The 16,502-nt window shown below is 35.3% G+C and overlaps 2 protein-coding genes across 2 annotated transcripts; one reads left to right on the forward strand and one right to left on the reverse strand.

Annotated features, from left to right (window-relative positions):
* The first annotated feature begins 400 nt into the window (after positions 1-400).
* On the forward strand, positions 401-4,873 carry LOC108204351 (2-oxoisovalerate dehydrogenase subunit alpha 2, mitochondrial). The gene is made up of 9 exons (XM_017373734.2): positions 401-774; positions 1,652-1,789; positions 1,882-2,064; positions 2,373-2,530; positions 2,618-2,717; positions 3,757-3,868; positions 3,943-4,082; positions 4,163-4,348; positions 4,630-4,873. Exons 1-9 carry the CDS (start codon positions 526-528, stop codon positions 4,795-4,797), a joined length of 1,434 nt encoding a protein of 477 aa, XP_017229223.1. The 5' UTR covers positions 401-525; the 3' UTR covers positions 4,798-4,873.
* Positions 4,874-5,578: 705 nt separating this feature from the next.
* On the reverse strand, positions 5,579-12,679 carry LOC108204352 (SAL1 phosphatase). The gene is made up of 8 exons (XM_017373735.2): positions 12,373-12,679; positions 9,257-9,332; positions 8,579-8,652; positions 8,247-8,452; positions 7,123-7,324; positions 6,943-7,041; positions 6,698-6,851; positions 5,579-5,874 (listed from the first exon to the last, which is right to left on the reverse strand). The coding sequence occupies exons 1-8, from the start codon at positions 12,574-12,576 to the stop codon at positions 5,711-5,713; spliced, it is 1,179 nt and encodes a 392-aa protein (XP_017229224.1). The 5' UTR covers positions 12,577-12,679; the 3' UTR covers positions 5,579-5,710.
* Between the last annotated feature and the right edge of the window lie 3,823 nt (positions 12,680-16,502).

Below are 16,502 nucleotides of genomic sequence, written 5' to 3' on the forward strand. Positions count from 1 at the left end.
AGATATAAAAATTTTATTCAAATATTGTAAATCTAAAAAAAAAGTATTTTTTTCCCATGCAAAAGATCAAAAGTATATTCTCAATTATGAAACTTGTGGGCAATGATTGACGAAGCTAAATCTCAATGTAATAATGAAATCTTACCTATAAAAAGATTCGGTTTATCAAAGCTTATTATTCAAAATAATAAAATATTCTTCTTAAGATCTCAATGTTACAATCTTGTTATTCAAAATAATAAAATTTAACTAAAAGGAAAATGAAATTTTGAGTTTTAAAATTAGCATGTGTAGTGTATGTGTATATCCTAAACAATTTCTGAATATTCAAGGATGTGCATGTAACATGCGGATTAAAAAAAAAAATCTTTAGCAAAAAAAAAACATGCGGATTGAAATCAAACCAAAAAACATGATAAGTTTGACCCTTCCTGTTTCCAGCTTTATCTCTACACAACTACACACAAGTGTCTGTACATATAACTTATAAGTGAATGTATCTTGATTAACTGAAACTCAAACACCATGTCAGTTCATCTCTTGAAATCCAGGAACGTGGTCTCTCATTTCAGATCAAAGCTGGGTTTCTTGGCCATCACAAACCAGCCCACATGTTGGAATACTAATTTAAATCATCATTTTCACACTTGTTCAAGAAGTATACTACAAAATCTTGAAAGCCCACATGAATTTTTGTGTGAAAATCGAAACTCTTTGTGTTTTCATAGGTGGGAATCAACCATGGCAGAGAAGCATTTGAATGTCACTGAACATGTGAGTATTTCTTGATTTTAAAGTTTGGATCTTTATTTGATTTTAAAGTTTGGATTTTTATTTGATTTTACATGTTAGTGACTGTGGCTATGTGATTGTTAAATATACTATTGAGTTATAGTTGTTGAGCTGAGTTTTTTAGTTTGGAAACAATCACTGTTACATTGAAAATGAGTTCAACATTGTTAAGTTTTAAATTTTCTAAGTAAAGGTTTGACTTGATTTAGCAGATAATTAAGAGATTTAGAATTATAATATAGCTTGTTGAAAAGGGCTGATCATAGTTTCGACAAAATGCATTCTTTATCTGGTAAGTTGTTCTTTTTTACAATTACATGAGTTTTATTGTTATATAGAATTGATCATGATATCATATAGTGAATACAAGACCTTGACTCTATGATCAAGTCTTGCTTACTCCATCACAGTTTACTCGGTGCTGATCTGCTGTTATTATATTTAAATTGCACTTTAGGGGGTGGGGATTGGATTTAGTCATTTAGGTACTGTGGGAGTTGATCAAATGCTGCTAGCTTCTGTGCCTTAAAGATTTAGCTAGAACTAAGCAAGATTTTGTTTTGCTGTATTTCAAAAATAAAGTAAAACTCATAAATTTAATGGTATATCTGGCTTCTTGGTTAGATTAATTAAAACATTAAAGGGTTTATTTTTCAGAAAAACAGTGTGTCAAATATTCTGCTTTATATGTTAGTAATGCTGAATTAGTCATGATATCTTTGCTATTTCACAACCTGAAATTTCCTCTCGAGGGGGCCTCAACTGGTAGTTGAGTATTTTAAGCACATTACTTTCTTTCCTTGCATATAGTTAGGTAGATTATTATAATCAAATATTATCATGTTGTTTTTTTCTCTAGGCTATGGATTACCCCGGAGGTAAAGTTAAATTTACATCAGATATGAGTTTTATACCAGGCTCTCCTGAGGAACGAATTCATTGCTACAGAGTACTTGATGAAGATGGTCATATTATTAGTTCTAGCAATTTTATAGAGGTAAGGAAAGAATATATGTTTGATGACGAAGTTCTCTTTCAATGGTTCATTATCTAACAAGGAGACGTTCTTCTCATAATAAACATGATCAGATTGGCAAAGAGGTTGCTGTGAAAATGTATATGCATATGGTTACTCTTCAAGTTATGGATACCATATTCTATGAAGCACAGAGGCAAGGAAGAATTTCCTTTTACCTGACTTGTATTGGTGAGGAAGCCATCAACATTGCATCTGCAGCCGCTCTCAACTTCGAAGACCTTGTCTTCCCCCAGGTTATAATGGACCTGAATAAATTCTTTACTACATTATATTTTTTAGGAGAAGAAATGTGATAATACATGTGTTTCTGTTCCAAATTTTACATGTTCATGCATCATGCATGTATACATAATACATGCTGCACGAATATATGATATATCCTCATATTTATTTCCTTGCAATGCTTTCTTCTATACTATCATGATTTACTGATACAATTGAATGTCTTATTCTGGTGATCTATTTGATTGACAAGTATGTATCCACTTGATTTGACACATATTGGTTAGTAATGCCTAAATGAATAAATTTTATTTTACAGTACAGGGAACCTGGAGTTTTGCTTTGGAGGGGATTTACCATTCAAGAATTCGCAAACCAATTACTTGGAAACAAAGCTGATTATGGAAAAGGCAAGCAGATGCCCATCCATTATGGCTCAAACAAACATAATTATGTTACTATTTCATCCACGGTTGGGTAAGATACAGATATTGTGTTATTGGGTCTATGTAAAAGTATATATATCCGCTTGATTATATTTTATTAATAGCTCATTCATTTCAGCACGCAAGTTCCCCAAGCTGTTGGCGCTGCATATTCGCTGAAGATGGATGGAAAGGATGCATGTACAATCACTTATTTTGGAGATGGAGGCAGTAGTACAGTAAGTTTACAAATGTTTGGAGCTGTTGAAAGTAATTCATAGTTTTGTGTCACTAGGCAACAAAATAAAAACCTGTCACAACTCATGAGTCACGAATACATGCTGAATATATTAGCTATCTTATTTGTGTGAACCAGACAGCATCTTCCTCCTCTGGAGAAGTTTCATTAAAAGAACAATATATATTTTTATGCTGTCAAATACAAATTTTCCCGTACTAAGCTTCTATCTTATAGCAGGCTTCACATTAGTTCCTTGTAGTATAAGTAATTCATGAACAATAACAGAGAGAGATGTAGATGGTTGCTATGTACTCTGCTACCCGTTAATTCCCTGCCTGGACTTTCTTTGCTGATCCATCGCTTCACTTATTTAGAGCTTTGAGGATATTTTTTTCTTTGCATAACTCATCTATGTAGCTGATTAGCGGCTTAAATGTATTTATTTGCTGGTCATGCTCAGAGATTGTTATTACAGATATTCTGAATTTCCAGCTGAAGAATTGATATGAGGACATTACTGCAATCTTTATATGCAATCATCCTACTCATTTAACCGAATCATATAGTTTGTCTGCATAATTCTACTTAACTTTTTATGCTTTTTTCTTCTTTTCTACTCACTGTAATTCTTCTTCTATTTTGTTTTGGAGGTACTCCTGTTACATATTTTAAGCTTCATTCTTTAGTTATCCTGAAATGAGTTTATAATTTGTTCTTAATCTAAACAAATGTGAAATAAAAAGATTCTTGTTACTCCTCTCTTGTTGATTATGACTATGACTATTAATACAATCACTGTTTTTGAATCAGTGATAGGTTTTCATCAACCCCTACACTCATTTCATTTAAATCCCTTCCAAAATTTGTCCCGCGTTACTTCTGCTTGATTGGTGTGCAGTCCAAGTTTGACCAAGTAGTTCCATATCCTTGTCATACATATATAACTACAACCTTCAGTAGAAGCAATCATATATTTTTGTGTTAAATATTCTTTTAAATTCTGCTTACTTGTTTTTCCTGCAATTGTTTAATTGTAGGCCGATTTCCATGCTGGTTTAAACTTTGCGGCAGTGATGGAGGCCCCAGTTATATTTTTTTGCAGGAACAATGGATGGGCCATCAGCACCCCTGTTGCAGACCAGTTTAGAAGTATTTCTCTTTCCAATAGTAGGTCTCTATCCCTTGTTATATTCGAATCTGACAACAAACATTTTCCTTGGCAGGTGATGGTATTGTTAGTAGAGGACAGGCATATGGAATTCGTAGTATCCGTGTGGATGGACATGATGCAGTTGCTATATACACTGCTGTTCATGAAGCACGTCAAATGGCCATAAAGGAAGGCGCACCGGTTCTCATTGAGGTAAGCTTAAGGTTTATATGATGTTTCTTTCGACCTTCTGGGTTGTGGTATATGGTTAGTCAGTTCAATATTGTTTCCAGGCCCTTACCTACAGAGCAGGACACCATTCCACTTCAGATGACTCCACCAGATATCGTTCAGCCCGAGAAATTGAATGGTGGAGAGGCTCACAAGACCCTGTTTCTAGATTTAGAAAATATATTGAAAGGAAGGGTTGGTGGAGCAGTGAGGCAGAGTCAGATCTTCGTGCCAACACTAGAAAGCAGGTAAAAATTGCATCACATGGTGAACATTTTCTTTGACTAAAGCTTAACTATGGATCCTAAGATAGGAAATGTATGTATAAACCCTTACTAATGATGAAATTTTGATGTTGGTATAATATTATGTAAAGGCTAGATACTACAGGGACTTGTAAAAAAAGACTAGATACTATCACATATGATCTGAGCAATAGTATTTGATGAAGTTGTTGCTCTGAACAGATAAGTACATTTCCTGTATTTTACAAAGTTCCGAGCTTCTAATCTTTAAATGATTGTTACAGATCGCAGAGGCAGTACAATTTGCAGAAAAAACGGAGAAACCCCCTGTTGCAGCCATTTTCCAAGATGTATACGATGTTGTCCCATCGAACCTTAGGGAACAGGAGAAGTTGCTCAGAGAAACGATCAGTAGACATTCAAAAGATTATCCCTCTGATGTACCTGTCTAAAAGTTGATATTATTGATGTAAGTGAACAAGCCTAATGCATAGAAATAAAAAGTGTTCCATTCTGTGTGTTTCCTGCCATGAATAGTACTACTGATCCATATTTAGGTGAAATACAAAGTTCACTAACACACACCTACACTTAAAAGCATGCAAAAGAATACATAAAGACCAACTATTTGTTTTTGTGGAAACAATAACTTGTAGTGAAGCTGAATGAGATAGTTCAAGTGACACCAAGAGTTTATCTTTTGTCATCCCATATTCTGAGTTTGGATTCTCGCTCATCTCGAGATTTGTTATAACAAAAACTCATTTCTTGCCTAAATATTCCAAAAGTAGTATTCTCTTTAACCTTGGCAGTTCCTTTCTTTTCTGTCGATACTACAGGTACCACTCCTATATTACAATGCTATAGTCTTCAAACTCGATATTAGCTTTTCTCGTTTAACAACCGAAAACAAATCTAGCCTTTTAAAAGCATCTCGATCATGGTCTTTACCACTACCGTGTTTAAACAAATATTGAATCAGCTAAACTACAAACTGGATTTTATTATCATTCTATTTTGTTTTCAAACCAAGCTTTCACTAAAATAACTTTCATGAATTATTTCAGTAGGATACATCCAATCTCCATTGATCGTTTTCAGAAGGGTACGAGAAACTTTTCATAAATTCTACAGATACATTTTTACTGTGCAAGAAATAGATTTGGATATAAAACAACTTGAATTTAATGGCAACAGAAATCTGTAACTAATTGGGATTTGAGACTACAGAAATCAGCTAAACACCTGAACAATATATTATTAAATAAAGCTTTATTTTTAAATTTGTAAAACTGGATGGAAAAAGGTAGCCAGTTTCAAGTGTTTACAAATTACAATATCAACGTTGAAAAAGCTTCAACATTATTACAAAGCCGAAGCATTCTCGCTTAGAGATTCTTTGACTGCCTTGAGGAGAGAAGGCATCAATTTCTGGTTTGTAACAATTATACCTGTGTCAAGATCAAGATACCTTCCCTTGGAAAAGTCTAGAGGGTTCCCTCCAGCATCTGATACAACCCCTCCAGCTTCTGCAAATATCATGTACATAGCTTATTATCTAGGTTCATATGACTGTTGATTTGTTGCACACAAGCATTAGATAAAATTTAGTTTTCGTTTGTTGTTTAGTCGGTGATCAATATGTTTAGAGAACTGCCAAATTTAAGAGTAATCCAGGCCTAAACGCAGCTTAAAGTGCACAAGCTTCAGTAAGTGGCAGACTGTGGACAAACAACGCCAGCTTTTCAGCACAACATTAATGGACAGTGAACTAACATTTAATCCTATTATGTGCGACTATCCCGATTATATAGACCCAACTATATCTCCAAAAAAGAGAAATTAGAGGAATTGGACTTTAACACAGTACCTTAACTATGACTTAAGACTGAAATCCTCCCAGCTTGGTCGTCCATCAAATAAACTCAAACAAAAATTAATAACTGTTTTGATGCCATTGGATTAATGCATTCCAGCAGCAAATTTTTGTAACGAGGATAATCGAGTCCTCATAAGATAACTAAAAGCACTTGCTACAAGTCCTAAATGTGATCACCTTCCATAACAAACAGCAATAACATGAAACTATTCAGGATTATGGAAGCAAGAAAGTTTTTATTACTTTCCATGTAAAAGAAATAAGTGTATATTAGACATGATTATACGAGCATCCTTTGTGTGCATATGGTTTTCATACTACATGTACTACGTTTAGTCCACTTCTACATATATTGTCACCGTTTATAAGAGATCAAAAATTCTTTCTTGGTGCACACTAACAGTTGAAGTATTGGGTTGATATCCAACAGTTCATATATATAAATAAAACAAATACCAGATTCTAAATTGTACCTGTAACAACACTGTATCCAGCAGCATGGTCCCAAATTTTTTCACGGTAACCTTTATGTGGGAAGCGCAGATATATTGCTCCATCTCCTCTGGAGAGAGCACCATATTTAGCTTGACTATCAATCCTGACAGGTGGTGCTTTGACACCCAGTTTCTGTTATACATACAAAAGCGGGTTACTACTATAGATTAGAAGCAGAAAGCTGTCGGATGCATGTGCGACAACAGCACGCACAGAGTAATACCTTTGCAATGGAGCTAGACAAGTCATGGGAAGAGTGTGCTGCTTCATATGATTCAAAAAAGGATGCTTCTTCAGGATTTTCAGTAGCACTTACATGGACCTGAAAAGCATTAACAATATCATATAAGCACAACATCCATCACTCACAAATGCTAGATACAAACAGACTTTGACAATCAACCTTTACAGGTGCAGACCCATCAAGAGACTGCATATAGGTTCCACCGCCAATTTGGGCAGAGAAAAGGCAACCAACTTTGTCATTCGGATCTTTGCTGTTAACAGATCCTAGAGGAAGATTTGGACAGGCTAGGACACCCAAAACAACTTTCCCTTCATCTAGCAAACCTAGAGCTATTGCATATTGATCTCCCCTTACAAACCTGCATCAAGTGATCATAATATTACACAATTATGCACAACAATAGCCAGATAGATCAGATCAAGTTTAAACAGGAAACTGGAAACCAAAGAAGAATCACATTGAACAAGTGCAAGTATGAAGGTGTGACTTGTGAGCATGTCTATATACAACAGTTTGGAAGTAGGAATGGGGCCAGAGTAGCTCATGATGCAAATAAAACTCTTTGCATTCTCGCCAAAATATTTATCTAGCAGCCAAAGGTTCTCAAACTGTCCTTTAGAACCGAGAGGGTTTCACGTCTGGTTAACGATTTTCCATACTCACTCCTCTCTCGTGCACTTTCAAGTTTCAAATTGAAATAGTCGGTTCATATACTGTTGAAAATTTATCTAGCAGCCAAAGGTTCTCAAACTGTTCTTTAGAACCGAGAGGGTTTCACGTCTGGTTGTTAACGATTTTCCATACTCACTCCTCTCTCATGCACTTTCAAGTTTCAAATTGAAATCAGTTCATATACTGTTGAAAATTTTTGCTTGTGAGGTAGATTTCTCTGTGCATCTTGTTGGGATTTAACCTGAGGTTCGGGTCTCAGCCCTGTTTGGGTTGCACTTTCTCAGTTTGAATAACTGCTGTATTTTGGCAACTCTCTTCTGGTCTATGTTTAAGGCTGAGTTGGTATGTTTTCTTACTCCTCAAGTTCATCCACATAAGGTTGAGTCCTGTGGTAATGGTATCTATTTAATTATACTTTTAATAAACACAAAACTTAGTACACAGAAACAGGGGGGGTTATTAACATGTAGTAACATTAAGGTATGAAAGCATGATTCAGCTCAGAATATATCATTGAAAAAGCTAACGTAATTATTACATAAACATTACACACAATTGGTATATTATTGAACTACACAAAAGATAACTGCCCACATCCAGTAACTTACCCTTTAGTACCATCAATTGGATCCAAAACCCAATGCCGTCCATGAGAACCTCCTTCAGACTTGCCGTTGTCAATGGCTCTAAGCACATTTTCTTCCGTTAAGGGAGACACATCATATGTTCCATCGCTGGCGAGAGTATCATTGACAAGCTCTGTTATTCGTTGTAGCGTTTCTTTTCCTTCTTCCTTGCGGAGGTCTCCAGAGTCCTGAAACATTGAGGGATTCAGAATGAAGCTCACATAAGAAGATAATGAGATTAAATTTCATCTCTGGAAGCAAAATATTACACTCATAAACAGAAAAAATAAAGCAGCTACACTGTCCAGCCTCACCTCTTCAGCCACTAGCGAGAATGCCATTGCTGGTAATTCTTTCTCCAAAGCAAAACTGACTAGAACTTGTGAACCTGATATTTCCATGAGACAAAAATATATAACAGAAATAAAAGCTTCTTTTGTTCCAGCATGCTTAAAAGATAAAGATTGCACACAGTACTAATTGAATCAAGATTAACTACTTATTCACTGACATAAGTCACATAAGAGAGTATTAAATCTTCACCAAAGAAACAAAAATAAAACCCATGTGTATGCTACTTGATACAAATCACTATAAACAGACCAGCAATAAATATAATAACAATGAATAAAAATATTTTTTTTATTTATTCTTAACATATAAAAAATATTATTTATTTAAAATTTACCGTGTCCCCGTACCCGTGTCCAAAATTTGGACGGTGTCCCCGTGTCCTAAAATTTCGAGATTAAAGAATCCGGCACTCGGATATGTGTCGTGTCGGACACTCCGCACCCGAGTCTGAGTAACTTAGGCAATAATATTGCCCTCAACTTCAGGCAAGGACGGCTGTAATTTTAAGTTCTTAACTAGTGGTGGTTGGTTTATAAAAGTTTCATTTTGTAATGGTATAAACATTGCAGCACTCACATTATGTGATTCAAATAGATAGTAACACATAGATAATAATTACAAGAGTCTGCTAGGTTTACCATAATCAGCCACCGTAACTGGACTTTTATCAGATTTAGAATGGACGTCTGATTGCAACAATGCCTTTTGCACCTTCTGCAGACATGAACATAAACCATGAAGTAGGTAAATATATATATTAACATCTCCAACTGGAACAGACTGGGGGCAGGTAAATACTGCTAATATATAATGCTAAACAATCGAAAAACACCGGCAAAAATTCCTTGCACAATATCTGCTTACCACTTATAGATGGCCTGAAAAACAAAGGTCCTCCTATCGACAATGAGGTATTTATTTTTATATGAAATATGGCCAATATGATTTTGATTAATATAAAATGTAGGTACCACGTGGGTACAATGAGGAGTTTTAATATATTGGTACATACAGTCTAGATAAGATAGAATTCATTTTCAAAATTCTTGATCATCAAATACCACCAGCAAAAATCGCGTGTAACTAAACATTTATCGAATGAACCGATGAAATATACTGTTGTAGACTCGTAGTGATGCTTTTGAGTTGACATGGAAACTGGTGCACTGCATTAGATTGCTACGAGATGGTAAATTCTTAAGAATATGATTTTGGGATTTATTTAGACAATATCCATAGATTCATGATGCATAACCTAACAGATTCAGTTAAAAGGTGTTGTGAGTAGGATCAGCAAACACAATTTTGCCCATATTATGGTTGCAATATTTTAACTTTTTTATGAAAGACCAGAAAACTGAATATTGTCCCAATAATAGTGCAATAAGTACAAGTTGTCAACATTTAACTGAGCTTATAATTTTGCATGACCAAAAAGTACATAATTGTAAATAAGTAGGTTGTCCATCTTGCAAACGAAACACAAATTCTATCATGTTCATCAGACACGTAACTGCCTAATGAAGTGGGTCAGGAATTCTTGATTCCTAGCAAGCTGTTCCAAATGATTTTTTTTGTTGTAAAATCTCGTCTTTAAGCTGTTCCAAGGTTTAGGTCTTGTTTACTTATGTAGAATGAAAATGGGAGAGAATGAAATGAGATATGTACTCTTTTATACGGAGATGTTTATAATTTTTATTCGAGCAGCTCCAAGAGACGTAGATATGTGACCTCTAAGTTAAAAATTCGGGGAGATTTGGTACAAAATAGTTCTCCAACATCGTCCCAGTGGCTCCTAAAAAATTTAGGAGCCTCCTCTCATTCCTTATTTTCAATGAGCCTAGAGTCATCCCATCATTTGTTTTCATCAATAAAATATTATATTTCCCTCCTTTTCTATACTTCTTTCTGCACAGCTTTATTGGTGGAGTATATATTGATATTAAAATAATGAGGAGCAAATATAAGTCATGTTGGCGGCATTTGACATACAATATTATGTCCAAAATACCGAGAGTTGTAGTGTTAATATTTACAAGGATTACACTAAGAGGTTTTTGAAGCAAGTCCAATAGACTCCTAGTATGCTCCTTATTAATTATCATCTATACTAGGGCTAATAGTGACATAGCACATTATTTTGTATGCCAAATCCAATTTCCAACAACACACCTTATAATTGTTCTTTTATTCTAATAGTAATAACATAAAGGAATGGGAGGATAAAAAAGAGACAAGAAAGACGTGGAGAAAAGGGGAAAATGAATATTTTATAAATAAAAATGAAAAGGAATGAATTTAGGCCCTCCAAAAGAATAAGTTTCTAATAAATTAGTCGCGAGAGGAAACTTTTGACGGAACACTATTTTGTACTGATTTATTATAATTTAATTTAGAAGGTCACACAGTTAGTAAGTTGGACTTGCTCTTATTCCATTCGTTTTTCTAACTTTTAAATTAGAACTATAACCCACCAATTTGGGGATGATGCTCATTTTAACTTTCTCTACAAATTCTTTATTTAAAATATGTAATTAGGAATAAGTAGTGAGAGGAAACTATAATATTTTAAGGACCTACTAGGTACGAGGCCGTTGAAGCACTAATTTGTATCAAATTTAAATTCAAGAGGTCATATAGCTAGTCTATTAGATTTGATCGTATACCATTCCCTTCTAGACATTCTACACTCAAACTCTCACCAAATATTCCTGAAATTAGTAGTCCACTTTGACTTTTTTACAATCAAATTGACCAATTTTTAGCTGACATTTATATTTATATATACTAAATAATTGAAATATATATCAAAAGTTATATCAATAAAAAGTATATTTAATCTTCTTTAAAATATATTCGTCAGTTATTTAAAATTATATGAAGGAGCAATTCACATCTTTCAATCAAAAATGGGTCAATTTGACTCGAAAAAGTCAAAAGTGGATTATTTATTTGAGACTGAGCAAGTAACAATTTGGGAAGCATGCTCCATTCATACTAACTCTGTTTCAAGCTAATATTCCACTTTTGACTTTTTGTAGTCATATTGACCAATCTTTGAATGAAAATTGGAAATTATTATTTATTTATATTTAAATTTAGTAAACTGAAATATACACTTTAAATTAGATTGCATATACTTTTTAGTGATATAAATTTTGTAATATTTTCCAATTATATAGTATTTGTAAATTTCAATCAAAATTTGGTCAACTTGATCAGAAAAAAGTCAAAGTGGACTACTAATTTAAAACGGAAGGATTAATATTCTTCATTTCCAAGAAAAATTACTCCTCGTGTTCTTTTCACTATTATCTCCTACATCTCACTTTCATAATTTTTCATTCCAACCGGTCTTTATGCCATTCTTCATGCGAACACAAAACTAATGTTATGAATGCAGCTAGAATCCGTGTTGGTTCTAATTTATATTCCCTTCTCCAAAATCCCGCTCTCCTAAAATGCTCTCACATTTTCGTGTCTTTCTTCACAAACACACTAAAGACATGACTGATTAAAGCACCATAAACTTCACAACATCTAAATTATATGCCAATCATCACACATCAACACGCTAACATGGCACATAACTTGCACACAAAAATACAACAATCTAAAACAACACCAATTTATAAATCCCTCGGAAATACTAAACTATCATCTGGGTACAGCTTATAAACTCAAAAAAACTTCTCAGAGACATTTCATCAAACAGGTGGCGCGCATACAAAAACAAAGCAAAAAGCCACCAAACCTGACAGAGGCGAGAAGCCAGAGCTGCAGCCTTGACAGCAGCAGCGAGTTCCTTGTCGTAGGACATGGCCCTAATTGAAGAAGAAAAGAATCGTTTAATTGGGGTTCTTTTGACAAGTAAAGAGAAAGTGTGCTTTGTAGAAATGGTTGTTGAAGGTATTCGAGTGAGCGAACCCAGTGCGTCTGTTAATAACATACTCCCCATCTCACTACTCTATTTATGTCTGCTACCTACCTTTTGGGCTCACTCGCTCACTCTGCCTGTCTCTTACCTGGCTGCCTTTTAGGATTTGTTCAAATACACGCCCATAGCTAAATTTCTTTTTTCTAAAAGAAATACTTCCTCCGTCCCGGTCAATTGTATATGTTTTTTTTTTCATTAAGACTTTTATAAATCATAGTTCTACAACTTTTTTTTAAGATTTTCATTTTTTGTATAAAAGTATAAATGTTATACTTTTATACAAAAAAGTAATATCTTAAAAATAATTTACAGAACAATACTATATTGAAGCATTAAATTCTGTGTCGCGCCCCCGTCCCCAATATATAGTATTGACTGGGGCGAAGGGAGTAGTCCTTTTGATTTTTGGATGAATACATGCCCTACGTATTACAATATGCTATTATTAAGGGTTTGGCCTCCAAATAACCAAATTTAGGTTGAAAATGCCCCAAATAACCAAATACCCGAAACATGGCCCTCACTAACCAATAGAGACGCTTCTGGTGTAGCGTTTTTGTTAAAACAACAAAAACGCTACATCGTGTAGCGTCTTGACTAAATAATTTTTTTTAAAACACTAAAACGCTACACGTAATAGCGTTTCAGTAAAAAAAAAAAATTGTAAATTGTAAAACGCTACTTGTATTAGAGTCTTTATTAAGGGGATTTCTTTTTTATTCAGTTTTTTAGCACACTGGCGTTTTAACTAAAACGCTACACTAAATTACGTTTTATATAAAAAAACGCTAATGGAAATAGCGTTTTCTATTTTTGAATTTTTTTAAACAAGTTAAACGCTATAGGAAGAAGCGTTTATGTGTGGAGGCTTAATGAAAACGCTACTTAGGGTAGCGTTTTAACCTGTTTCTTGTGCCAAGACAGAAGCCTTCTGCCTTACTGCCTTCTACCACATAAAAAACCAATTCTATGTAAAATTCCCACCGCAACTTAAAAACCAAAACTTTTAAACTACCAATTCAATGTAAATTGCATAGACAATATAAACTAATTCATAACAAGATAAAATTTAATTTATATCATAAATCATTCATACAACATTCGCCAAATTCAAACAACCATATCAAATTGTACTTGAACAATAGTACTACAACAATAAAAACAACTACAGAATCAAATGTCTCTCGATGAAGTCCCTCCATGCTTTCCTCGGCTCTGGAAATCCATCTCGTTCCTGTATCTCGTTGCTTTTCTTCGCCCCTTCTTCTTCTCCATATCGGAGTCATGCACAACTCTCGGGAAAGCAAGCTCTATAGGATATCGAGGATCATCCTTGTTTGGAATTGGCTCAAAGATACCATTATAAATCGTCGAATGGTTCTCTAGCTTATACCAATCTCCAACAAACGCATGGAAGTTCATCTTCACATGTGAACAACATGCAATTACATGGGAGCAAGGGATTCTATAAGTTTGAAATTTTTCACACGTAAACCTAGACTCCATAAGACGAACCGTGTGTGTGTTTCCTCCTTTCAACCCATCCCTCCTTGTAACTACTTGGAATAACCAAGTCCCCCGATCAAATATCTTCACACTATGTCCCGTGGAATGTCTTACAGCACGGCTCAAGAAATGGGATGCATATTTGGTGAAAATCTGACCTTTCGATACTTGTGATGCAATCTCAAGACGACGTTGATCAAAGTACTCAACCGTCTTATGGAATAGTACTAGCACCAATGAAGTAAGCGGGTGCCTCCGAGCGTCGACAATTGCTTTGTTCCAACTCTCAGCGTGGTTGGTAGTCATGATGCCAAAACGATGATGCTCATGGTCATGTGCTAGTGACCAGTTCCATACTGGTTTGTCCTCAAACCATGTAACTGCTCGGGGCTCTAGTGCCAACAACGGTCCCCATAGTAGTTCAAATTTCTTAGGCTGGACCTGATATGCCAAATCAACCAATCTATCCTTCAATCCAGCTTTCTTGAATTTGGTGGCAAAGTTTGTGGCAAAATGTCTCACACGGTACCGATGATGATCAAGTGGCTCACACTATCCCTCCTTCTGCATAGCTGCCATGATCCCTAAATGTTTATCAGAAATGACACATATCTCGTGCCTCAGACCAACCACCAACTTCCTCAACCTATCAATGAACCAATCCCAACTAGAGTTGTTCTCCGACTCCACTATAGCAAACGCCAATGGTAGAATGTGACTAAACCCATCTACAGCTGTTGCCCTCAGAAGAACACCCGGATATGGTCCATACAAATGAGTCCCGTCTATCAGTATGACGGGTCTGCAATACTCGAAGCCATCAATGCAGGGCTTAAAAGCCCAAAACAATCTCATGTATGTCACTTCCTGTTCCAAATAAATAACAAACATTACCTTAGAAAATGAATAACGGCGTCCTGATCCTTAATGAAAATGAATTAAATTACACAGTGATAGAACATACCTCTAGTTGCTCTGCATCATCCTCCCTAAAGCACCAATCAACCTTCGTGCCCACATTGAAAGACTGAAGAGCTTCCATCAAATGTGGCAAGTCCTCGTATGATCCTTCCCACGAGCCATGAATATCCTCCATTGCAATCTTCTTTGCATTCCTAATCTTCTTTCGTCCCGGCTCATACCCAGACTTATCTTTAGCAGTGGCTAGCAGCACCTTCTCCTTAATTGTCGGATCAGCAACAATTTGAGATTTAATCACCCCAGCAATCTCCGAGGATGTCAAGTTGGGATGGTATCGTGTGATGGTAGTGCTCAAGCAACTATGTGGTCCTACACTCTCCATGATTTGAAATTTACCATGTGAACTCCTCTTTCTAGCTTTCAACTTCCAAATGCAACCATCATTTCTATACTTGCACGCTACATACCAACTACTCGGATCTGATCGTATTACTCCAATCTCTAAATGATTCTGAATGTGGTATTGTTTCACCACATGCATCAAATCCTCTTTCGTGCAAAATAACCTCCCCTCCTTCAACTCCAACGGGACCTCATTATTCGCAATCTCAACATCATCGAATGAGGTCATCCTCTCTAAATGGGAAGTATCGACCGACATGAAGCTATCAACCACCTCATTGTCATGTCTAAAACGACTACCACCCGAATCACGCCCACTACTCTTCTCCCCCACACTCGAACTACTCCTTAACAAATTCCCATCACTCGACAATTTTTCTACATAAATTTCAACAAAGAAGGGCATCCCTTTTGACACCACAACACCAAACATTAATTCAACATCATCGTCATCTTCAATAGCTATAATCCTGAATTTCAAATCATCGGGATTTTTACACCTATAAAATAACCTCAACCCAAACCTACTACTATCAATCTTCAACTTTGAATACAATAAAGCACATAAATTATCGAAATTCATAGACAAATCTAGCCTAACATGCTTCGAAACAGGTTTATCATAAACAAAACCTTCTAATTGAGATTGTATTATATTACCGTCAATATATATCCATCCAAGAATCGTATTTCCAGCTTTCGAACCCGAACCCGAACCCGAAGCCATGATTGTATCTATGAAAATTTTCAAATATCAATTTGTTTAGAGCTAGAGCAGATGTTTGTATAGCTAGGGCAGGAAAATGGGTTAGGGCAAGGGCAGGAAAATGGGTTAGGGCAGTGTGTTTAGGTTGTGTGTATAGCTGCTGTGTTTGGGAATCAGTTCTGGGGCTGTAATATGTATTATGGTACAAAACGCTAAACGCACTAGCGTTTTCGCCTGATTTATTATATAAATTAAGTGAAAACGCTAGTTCGCCTAGCGTTTTACGATATAGAATACAACAAAAAACGCTTGTTACATTAGCGTTTTCATTCAAAAATTTTCATTTTGTTTTTATTTTTAACTTTATTACTAAAAACACTAATTTTTTTTTATTTTGTTTTAATTTGTTTGA

This window comes from Daucus carota, chromosome 1 (genome assembly GCF_001625215.2).
Source record: "Daucus carota subsp. sativus chromosome 1, DH1 v3.0, whole genome shotgun sequence".
Classification (NCBI taxonomy): domain Eukaryota; kingdom Viridiplantae; phylum Streptophyta; class Magnoliopsida; order Apiales; family Apiaceae; genus Daucus; species Daucus carota.